The sequence below is a fragment of the Vicia villosa genome, unplaced genomic scaffold (genome assembly GCF_029867415.1).
Source record: "Vicia villosa cultivar HV-30 ecotype Madison, WI unplaced genomic scaffold, Vvil1.0 ctg.000941F_1_1, whole genome shotgun sequence".
Lineage (NCBI taxonomy): Eukaryota > Viridiplantae > Streptophyta > Magnoliopsida > Fabales > Fabaceae > Vicia > Vicia villosa.
This window is the reverse complement of record NW_026705423.1, coordinates 347,194-358,641: the sequence shown is the minus strand read 5'-3', so window position 1 is coordinate 358,641 and position 11,448 is coordinate 347,194. Positions and strand designations below refer to the sequence as shown.

The 11,448-nt window shown below is 30.9% G+C and overlaps 1 protein-coding gene across 2 annotated transcripts; it reads left to right on the top strand.

The window, feature by feature from the left end:
* Positions 1 to 5,880: 5,880 nt before the first annotated feature.
* Positions 5,881 to 8,545, top strand: LOC131632478 (auxin-responsive protein IAA26-like). Of its 2 annotated transcripts, none has more exons than XM_058903228.1 (6): positions 5,881 to 6,030; positions 6,493 to 6,849; positions 7,246 to 7,538; positions 7,629 to 7,779; positions 8,157 to 8,221; positions 8,330 to 8,545. In XM_058903228.1, exons 2-6 carry the CDS (start codon positions 6,518 to 6,520, stop codon positions 8,362 to 8,364), a joined length of 876 nt encoding a protein of 291 aa, XP_058759211.1. In that variant the 5' UTR covers positions 5,881 to 6,030; positions 6,493 to 6,517; the 3' UTR covers positions 8,365 to 8,545. The 2 variants fall into 2 exon arrangements, with proteins under 2 accessions (XP_058759211.1, XP_058759209.1); XM_058903226.1 differs by lacking the exon at positions 5,881 to 6,030 and adding an exon at positions 6,061 to 6,392.
* Positions 8,546 to 11,448: the final 2,903 nt, after the last annotated feature.

Genomic DNA, 11,448 nt, shown 5'->3' with positions numbered 1-11,448 from the left:
AGAAGAAGAGAGAGAAAGTGTAGAGAGGGAGAGAGAGCAGGAAAACACTACAGAGGAGACAAGATCATGGGATCTGCATGTTTTTATTGCACAAGACCTGCAAATTAGAGATCATGCAAATCCTCTACTTTTAAAATAACAACAAACAAGGAAAAATAAAAATAAGAAAAGTAACCATTGCTATCCCATCCATCAATTTCCTGACATCTGAAAAAAGTAGCTAAAATTTTTAAGTTTTGTACTACTTTTTTGAAATTTTCAATTAGCTCTTCATTTTGTGATTAGAGTGCTATGCATGTTTGGAATTGGAACTCGAACTAGATTTGTATATTTTCAAAATCCATATAGTCTCTCAAGTCTCAACTAGTGGATTTTTTGACTTTATTTGATTTCAATGACTCACAAAAAATATCACTCATATGATTTATATCAATTTTAAGAATTTAAATTTAAATTTTCAAAAGTTAACAATTTATAATCATAGATAAACTTCATTGAATTTTGCTTGATGCGTTGATTTTCACAATGACATGATATAAGTATACCGCGGTGTCCACCATTTGCTTTTGCACCATTGTTACACTACTACCCACACATTTAGACATTTAGGATGTGTTTGGTTGTGAAGAGAAAATGAGAAGAGAGAAAAAGATAAGAAAGAGTGTAAAAGAGAGAAATAGAAGAGAAATAGAGTTGATTTGATATGTTGATTGGTATAAGAGAAAGAAAGAAAGAAAAAATAGAGAAAGAAAGAAAGAAATAGATGTGATAGTTTTTTGAAAAAATATCATGAAATGTTTTAAAACAATTGTTATTAGTTTGAATGAAATAATGTCAATATCGGAAAGTTAAAATATATGTTCAATATATCCTCTTTCTCCATACTTTCTTCGCATCATAGAGAAGAATTAAAAAGTTGGTGAGTCCCATATTTTTTTGGTCTCTCTTCCCTATTTCTTCTCTAATCTAAGCAGTATAAATTGTTTGTTTCTATTCTCTTTCTCTCTCTCGTAAACTTCTCTCGTATCTATTTTTATCAGTGTTTTAAAACCGGGACTAGACCGACCGGTCGTACTGGTTGAACTAGAAACTGGATAGGTAATCGGTCTGGTTTGATTGCTGGATCGAATATGTCATTGAACTGGTGTGAACCCGTCAAAATCGATGTAAATCGGTAAAATCAGAAAAACCGGCGGTTTTCTAGAACCGGTGGTTTAAATGCATTTTTAATTTTTTTTATTTTAAAAACTTAAAAATAGAAAAAAAAAGAATAAAGATGTTTCAGATGCGGTTGATTTTGTTGCAGATGATTTTGATATTGAAGAAGGAGATACCAACATTGAAATAATTTTTTCTTCTTTGAAATTAAATTTAATAGACAATGAAGTTATTTTATTATAATTTATTCAATTAGATTATTTTGCGATTAAATTTTGTTTACAAATATATACTTTGTAATTTTGTACTATTTTATTATGTGTGATACTTATGTTTAAAATTTGAATTTAAATTATGAAGTTATGAATTTATTTAGGATATAATATTGTAAAAAATTTAAATGTCAGTTATTGTAGAGAATGAATCATCATGGTCGACATGTTTTTACCTATATAGTTTTGTTATAAAGACCGGTCTATTCAACCGAGTTATCCGGTTTAGTCTTGCGGCTCGACCAGTAACCTAGTGGTTCGACCAATAAACCAGTGACCCAGTACCCTCACCGGTTTGATATCCGGTCCGGTTTTTAAAACACTGATTTCTATTAAAATAAGCAGACCCTTAGAGTTAATGGTGTGTTTGTAATGCAGACATATAGCTAACGATTATAGCGCAAATATTTTAATATTAACCCACAAATTTAAGGAGAAATGTAAGAAGCAACTTTGAGCTTGATGTGAAGAGTCAAAGATCATAAAGATTGTCGCGCCAATAGATTTTGTAAGAGTGTGTCCACAAAATACACATTGCTAGGGATAGTTAGATCTTCATCTTTTACGCTTTGTTTGGTTTGAGAAAAATTAAGAAGAGAGAGATAGGAAAGAGAGAAAAAGAAGTGAAGTTGAGGATTCATGTTATTTGGCAAGCAGAGAAAGTAAGAAGAGAGAAGAATATATGGTGGGATCCATACCTTTTTACTTTCTCTCCAAAAACGAGAAGAAATAGCAAAGATGAGCATAAAGTCTCTTTTGCCACTTTTTTTTCAAAATATAAGTTACTTCCTTTTTTTAATTATAAAATAATAAACGACACGTTGATTTAAAAAAAATGGATTTTGGGTTGAAATTTTTTATTTATAAATAATATTTTTTTATGGGGTATAAATAATAAATTAACTAAAACAAATTTATTCATAAATATATTAAAATATATATCATTAATTTAATTATCTATAAGTTATAATTTAATTTTAACTGAAGGATATTTTGGTCTTTTTAAAAGGTAGTATCATCTATTTCTCTTCTATTTTTCACTTTACTCTCTTATACCAGACAATACACCAAATCTATTCTATTTCTTACCTCTTTCTCTCATCTCTTACTCTTTCTCTCTACTCAACTTCTTCTCTCCATCAAACATACCCTTAGGCTATGACCTTTTCCCTGAAAAAATGTATGTCAGACTCAATATGTTTTATACTTGTATGAAATATTAGATTGCAGGATAAAAGTATAACATTAAGATTGTCACAAAGAAGTTTGGGAAAAATAAAGGGACTACAAGTTTAGTGAAAAAATACTCTAACCAAAACAACTGTGAAGTAGTGTGTGCTTGTTGGACCTTTATAAGAGATCATTGCCTCTTTATCAGACTATTTTACAAGACTTTTATACGAGATTCTTGCCGTCTTATTAGGATATATAGTTAGAACCTTATAAGGGATCCTTGTTGCCTTGTCAAACTATCTTGATGAACCCTTAAAAAGGATCCTATCCACCTTATTAGGATAGTATCATGACTATAAATCAAATTTGCCATCTATAATATAACAAAACTAAAAGGAGAACAAAAATGGAGAAAAGATTGTTGTTTTATGAGATTGAATACATTATGCAAAACAACATGAAGAGTACAAGATGTTTTGGTGAAAAAAGGACACACGTGAGACGTGATGTTTTAACATGTGTGCAACATGTGACCCTTATTTAGCAGACCAATGTTATTGTTGTTTGGAGCAAATTTTTTTATTGTATTTTAATCAGATTTGTTGCTATGTTTTAGCAATGCATTAATTAAATTTGTTTGAAAAATTGAATGAGATCAAATTTGATTATTTGGAGATTTAAACTTGAGTTAAAAACAAATCATATAATTTGTTGGAGGCTTTTGTGGAACAAATCAAAATCAGAATCCAACTAAATTTTCTACAAATATGAACGAGGTCACAATTGATATACAAAGGAGAAAAGTCCAGAATTGCATTTGCTATTTAAGGAGACTCAAACCTCTCTTGAGAAGGTGTATGCGCTGGGATTAAAGATCTTTTGTTTGTATTACTTGTACACCACGCTAGCGCATACATTCGGATGATAAGGCATAGTTGTTAGTTTGTTTAGTTGAGTTGTAATTCAACACTCATCATTCTGATTATTATTGCTTATCATTAGGGTTTGTGGTTGAGAGAAAATATGAAGGGTTATGATATTAAGGGGGAGTCCTAATAGAAATACACTAAGGATAAAATTAAGAAGAGGGACATTGAACAAGGGGCTTGTTCATCTAAGACACTTTGTACTAATTAAATTGAAGAATGAATTTCCTTTCTTGGGATGGGATCCCTCAAGACGTGGGTGTGGTTACACTGAAATGGGTTACCAATTCTTTTGTGTATTTTTTTATTTTTGTTTAAATTATTATTGTTGTCAATTAGTATTAAATCTAGTTTAACAAGTTGTTCCAGACATCGTGTCCAACATCTATCCCTGAAGAACAAAATTTTGAAGATAATACAGAAATGAAAAACACATCGCCCGAATGTGTAAAATTTTCATTAAAAGACCTTGAAGGGCTATATAAGAAAGAGCCTTATAAGAGGGGACCATATATAAAAGATAAAAGAAACTTAATGGTTAAAATGAGGGGTACCATCATCCTCCACTAGCCCATCTAAATTGGCGTTCTTCTTAAGTGGAACATCTTCCTTCTATGGAAAGAGAGTTATATGCATATCAGGATCACCCTTCTCATCTACCTCTTTCACCAAGTGGTTGTTCTTGAAGAATTTGAACAAGTCAAGGTCACCTATATCCAAATTTGGTTAAAGGTGAGCCACTTGAGCTTTATCCTTTTTAGAGGCCATGCCTTAAGCATCAACTATATCATTCGGAGCATCGACTATATCTTCTTCCAACTTGTTCTTAAGAATAGTCTTTGTCGTGGCAAACTCTTTCAATGTGATAAGTTATGATTTTACTTGGGCGAGATCTTCACCAATCTTCTTAGCAGTCTTATCCTTATTTTTCTGTGCCTTTCCAAGACAAACTCATCATCATAGTACTTTTATGCTTCACGTGCTCCCCATGTTTGACACTTGAGGGACTCACCCTCCGATCCCCGCTTGAGGAACTCACTCTCCAAGGCTCGAGTGAAGGACCTTAAAAGCCTCGCGCGAGGGACTAGCCCTTCAGGCCCTGCTTGAGACTCGCTCCCCTAAGTTTCTTTTAAAGGAGAGATCTCCGTTCACCCAATTCAATCACTCAGCCTTTTCAAGGCCTGGTGCTTGAAGAAATGTGGACTGGGATAACTTTCATTGGATCTAGAGGGAAACAACTAATAATTCAATCAGCCCCAAGGTACCATGAAAGGGGCATAAGACCAAACAAGCAAGCTCGATATGACTGGCCATGAGTAATCGGGGTGTTCGACCCAAGCCCACGTCCATCAAAGGTCAACCTCCTAAATACATGACAAGTTAGGTGTCCTTGAACTGGTTTGTTTTGGTCAAGGAAAGACGAAAGACCTAGAGGCAAAGCGAATGTGAGGAACATAAAGCTGACAACTCTGCCCCTAGAGATATCATCCATCGTCTAGATCAATCAAACGATTGTTCACAATTGCACGCCACACGCACCATTCTCAAGTATTCAAATCACTTTTCACTCACACCTTACTCGCTATTCTCTAATTCACTTTGACGTTGAAATGTTAATCTTATAAGTCAGTGCCCTCTCCACCGTACTAGAAGTTAAAGTCTATAACATCAAAGCATATCATTGTCTCATTATTTCATCGATCATTTATAGTTCTAAATCAAACGGTGGTATTTAATCATATTGTACATTTTTCAACTATAAACATTTATTTAAACGATTGTGATGATTCATATTTGAAATCGAAATTCCGAATAAATTTTATTTAAAATGAATGTAATATTATAAAAATATTTATTTTTAAATAAAAAACATTAAAAAAAAGTTTCTTTTTACCATACAAATACGTATATATATGGTGTCTGTATTCATGCAAGAAAGTGTTTAGTCATCTTTTCTCTGAAGTAATACTACAAAACTTTAGTATTAGAATAGAAACCTTTTAAAATGTAGCATCCTAATTTTAAATAGTGTATTAATTCACTTTGACTGAAATAGATCGGGTCGGATGCAGGTTTCATACTACCAAAATTCGCACCCGAAATATTGGGTGACACCCAAAATATCGAGTGACACCCGAACCCAAACCCAAATCCAATCAACTCGAGTTTTTACCCGTTGATTCGGGTTCGGGTGAACTCGCGAGTGCGGGTTTGCTTGCTATCCCTAGTAATAGTAGTAATGAAAATTGAAAGTATAATTAGGCAGAAAACAAAAAAGTTAAGCATTTTCCCAAAGTTAATTGAACAAGTAAGTCACTTTCAATGACAGAAGGTAAGTAATAAAAAGTGTTTGGGTTAGTGTGCTTGTAACAAGAGAAGAGACACAGCAGAGAGCTAGTAGTATAAAGAATAGGCATAGCAGCATAGATAGTGTGTTTGAAACTGAAAGCCAGTAGCAACAACTACAGCAGCAGGAGAAGTAGAGAGTATCTTTAGCCGAGGTCAGCATTCAACACAACAACACAACACTTTACTTCCTGTGATAAACAACCCAACGTTGTTCATTGTTTGCGTGTATTACTTCTATTTCCGTTCCTCTTTTCTCTCTCTCCCTTTATTAAGAGGAGAGAGAAACTATAGGACCCTCTAAGCGTGCAAATAAAAGACTTAAAGCAAACCAAAACATAACCATATCACAATCTCTTGCTATTATTATCACACATTCACACTCTCTCTTTGTGGGGTTTCTCTCTTCATCTTTGCTCTATAATATTTCTACTATCTCTTCTTCTTCTTTTAAGCTTTCATTATAGAATCTTTCTCTCCCTAACCCTAACACTCTTGTTCTTTTTTTCACATAAGGGTATGCTAACCAACTCTATCTCAAACCAACAAAACACAGTTGTTGTTTTTTTCTTCACTTTCTGTCTCTAACATATTTATGTTTCATTTTTATTCTTCAGTTTCTCAAGTCTGTTCAACAAAGTGATGAATGAAATGTCAAGAAACGAGAGAGAATCTTCAGAGGAAAGAAAGCTTGAACTAAGGCTTGCTCCACCTGGTGTTGAAAACTGGTTTCACACCACCAACAACAACAAACAAAGAGATCTTGATTTTGATACAAACCATAAACTCTCTCTTGGTAGTAGTAACTACTTTTCAACAAACAATACATCATCATTTCTTCACTTTCCATCAACCCAACAACATGTGAGAGGCAAAGAATCTTCATCATCACTAGCCTGTTGTCCTAAGCTTGTAGACTTACAGAATGGTGATAATAACAAAGTTACAGCTGTTTCCAACACTTCTCAGAAAAGGTACTATACACTTTTTTCTACATCAAACTTTTTTTTTTTTAATAAAAAAAACTTTTTAGACAGAGGATATTCATTCACACTGTCACTTTGTTTTTTTCCTACTCTTGTGGTCCAGGCAAGTTTTCTGTTCTGTTACTTTCTACCAGTTTTTTTGTGTAGTAGTAATAGATCTAGTGTTCTTTTGTTACACTTTTTAGTGCAAGAAATTAATATCATGTTTTTCCATTATTAACTACTACATGCTATTTATATACCATGTTTCACAAAAACATGCAAATATTCATGAACTGATACAATTAAAATATTAATATTTTTTTAAAGCTTTTAGCTATGTTTTTAGAAGTTTCACTGTTTATTATCATGCTTATCTTTGTGTATGGACCCTACCATAAACAGAACTGCTCCTGGACCAGTAGTAGGTTGGCCACCTATAAGGTCATTCAGGAAGAATCTTGCAACAAGCAGCAATTCTAAACCAACATCACAAACTGATTCTCAGACTCAACATCTTCAAAACAAGGTTGTTGCTGGTAAAAAACCTGTTGATAACAACTATGGTAGTAAAGGTTTGTTTGTTAAAATCAACATGGATGGTGTTCCTATTGGTAGAAAAGTTGATCTCAAAGCTTATCATAGCTATGAAAATCTCTCCATAGCTGTTGATGAACTCTTTAGAGGACTCCTTAAAGGTAACACTTTAATATATTTTTTGTAACACTTAACATATTTTTAGTAACACTTGATTATGTTATGATTATAATTATTGGTTTTGTGTATAGCTCAAGGAGATTCTTCTGGTTGTGGTGGAAGCAAGAAAAATGAAGATGAAGAAAAAGTGATTAGTGGAATATTGGATGGAAGTGGAGAATATACTCTTGTATATGAGGATAATGAAGGAGACAGGATGCTTGTTGGTGATGTCCCATGGCAGTAAGCATCTTCATTATCACTTCCAATCTTATGCTAATATTATAATAATAGATTTGTAATAATATATTCTGATACTGTAACAATTTTGTTAGATTCCTTGTGTTTAACAATTTTTATATATATTTTAATTGTATGCAACCATTTATAGTTTGACAAGTGTTGAGAATAAATCTGTAACACTACATGACATAACATAACATTTGTTCTATGTCCCCCCTCTTAGAAAAATAATACAAATTAACTATAGTATAAAATTATCCATAATTTCTGCATAGTACTATGATTTAATTATTGCTTAAAAATAATTATTGGTAGCAAAGATTTATATTGTTATTATTATTATTATAATAAATGTGTTATGTATATGTGTTTGGCAGTATGTTTGTATCAACAGTGAAGAGGCTTCGTGTGTTGAAGAGTACAGAGCTTTCTGCATTTACACGTGAGTTAGAATCTTACCTAGTTTATTATTTTTATTTTTGATATTTTTATTTGTTTTATTTAATTTGTTATTGAGGATTTGAATAAATGTTGATTTTGTGTTTTTCAGTTGGGACTACTAAGCAAGAGAAGATATGTACTTGATTTGGCAATGGAATGAAAGTGTATGATTAAGAATGTTTTTTTTTTAATGAAGATTTGAAATGTTTATGGGTTTTGTATAAATAGGGAAGTACAACTTCAAGAATGTGTGTACTCATCATGATTTACTGTGAAGTGACTATTATTAACTTGTTTTGGTTTGAATTTTGAAGTCAATTTTGTAGATTGCTGTTTTCTCTTAACTTGACAATTTCCACATCTGAAATTTATCCAATTCATATGATGAAGAATCTCAAGTCTATCTCATATTGTAACTTAACAAAACTAAAATGCTTTAGAAAAAGTAACATACTGAAATGAAGAAAAACTACTCTATAAGAGTTCTTAAATTGTCATAGTTTAAAAAAACTATTATTCTCAACCATTCATTTATTATATGTTGTTTCTGTTTTTTTTTTTTTTCAATGATGGCTTACCAACCATTAGATTGAAAAAGGAGAGATGGCAGCCTCAAAAGGGCAGTAGAGGATCCATATTCATTTTCGTGTATTATCAAACTTAGTGTAATTATGTTTGTAACAGCATACCTATGACTTGAATTTTCCATGAGCATAAATGATTCTTCCATCCACTTTCTCTACTCCATAAAATATACTAACACTTTACATTCATGGATCGAGCAAAAATTTCTAACACTAGTTGTTTAGCAAAACCAACATATTTAAAACAAATGAGACCATTAAGACAAAAGATTAAGATTATAACGTGAAACTACCAACATGACAACAACCAAAACTATCATCCAATAATAATATAATAATTAGAGAATAACATTATGAAAAAATAACTAGCGTACGTAAATTTTTCTTTTATACACCTCATAGTCTCCATTACACACAATCTCCAAATCAAATACTCCCTCCATATTTTTTAAGTGAAATGTGAGTTTTTAAATTTATTAAATAAATAACATTTCTGATTTATAAATCAATGAAATGCATCAGTTATTCGCTAAAATTTCTTTATAATAAAAAATAGTACTTAATTAGATTTTACAACACTACTATAACACAACATAGAAAAAGTCAAATACATGAGTTATACAAAGTTAGGTGACATTGTCAATTTCACTCCTAATTAGTGAGTTAGTACATGTTAGTTGCAAAATATCACGTGTGAATTAACTTAGTGTAACCGACAATACTTGTCCTAGTTTACGGCCAAAAGTTTGGGGGAGAATTGAATGGTCATTGTCGTTGAGTCGTGTGCTGCCTAACTTTGATGGCTGCATAAATATCACAATGTTAATGTATATGGGAGTCACCTGAAATATAACATCAAGGGGACAAATGGATGATAAATAAGCTACTTAACTTTGCGTGACTCAATTGTATAGCATATTTGATTAGTATATAGTTTAATGTCGACACTTGCTTTAAGGAGTTGGAATCATGCACTGTTTGACCACTTTTGGAAATTAAAATGAGGCTCAAATTCAAGGTTTTGTTTCAATTGGGCTGGATTCGGCCCGACTAATAAAATAGCTGCTAACATGTGATAGAAAGATAGAATATGAAGTTATTTTTAGATTATTAATTTTAGAAAAATTCTTTTTAAATTTTAAAATTTATTTAAAGGTTTTTGGCGAAATTTTCTTTTTACTTTTTAGAATTCGGAGATGTATTTTAGTGGTGTTTTCATAGATGTATTTCTGAATTTACTAAATTCATTTTTTTTTTTGCAAAAAAAATATTTTCGGAGATACATTTCCGAAATAACCTAATATTTACTCTTGAGATTATTTCGGAGATATATTTCAGAAATAATTCAATATTTATTAAAAAAAAATTAAAATTAAAGTGTATCAATTGTATTAATTAAATATATAATTAAATATATACCATTATAATTCAATAATTTTTTTTAAAATTCAAATACAATATTTATACTATTAATTATTATAAATTATATAAATATTCTTTAATATCAACTATACTTTTTCATACTTTAATTGGACTAATATAATATAAAAAGTAACACTATTTTTTTTTTGGTATTATAGTCAATATTCAATTTAAATTGAATTAATCAATAAATTTAAATAAGACAAAGAATATTTATATAATTTATAATAATTAATTATTCAATTAATAATATAAATATTGTATTTTAATTAAAAAAACTATTTGATTAAAATGGTATATATTTAATTATGTATCTTGATTAATACAATTAATAATTTAATTAATAGAATTGATATGTCTTGATTTTAATTTTTTAACAAATATCGGTTATTTCAAAAATGCATCTCCAAAAAATCTCCAAGACCAAATATTAAATTATTTTGGAAATGCATCTCCGAAAACACCCAAATAAAATAAAATTTAGGTGAATTCGAAAATGCATTTCCGAAACACCTTGATTTTGGGTGCGTGTGCAAATACACTTTCGAAGGGTATTTTTGGGTTTTCAAGGGTTTTTTTCCACCCCTACAAGGTGTACAAAGAAATTCTCTAAGTTAAAAGAGAAATGTATCTTAGATGGGCCTTTATTTCAAATATTATTTAGATGGGTTTTTAGCTATTAGGTCTTTATGTTACTACGAGGAATTAACATGCCACCCCCACATTTTTTTATTCCAAAATTATCCTTGGACAAGTTAGTGGGGGGAGGGTGAAGAACGAATTTTCCGATAGAAATTTCAAAATTTCTAATATTTTTTGCAAAGATAACGGAAATTTCAAAAAATCCGGTAATTTTTTCTAAATTTTTGGTATTTTTTTTAAAATTTTCGATAAAAACTCATGCAAATTTCAAAAGATTCGGTATTTTTTCGAAATTTCCGATATAAAGACATATTTTTTTGAAAATTAGTGACTTTAGGCAAGAGTATAATGGTAAAAGCATACCTTTAGAGGGGTGGCATGCATAATTTGAAAGGTGGCTTGTATAAATCTCTATTACTATCCACTACAACTATTATGTACGTACTCATTGAGAGATGGTAAGAATTATCAATGAAATCCAATGTCTTTTATTATTTTGTCCTTCTTAGCTTCTTGATTTTAGTTTAGAATTTTACTGCATTTCTTTAGTTTGTTAGGGTTCTCGTATTAACACCCAATC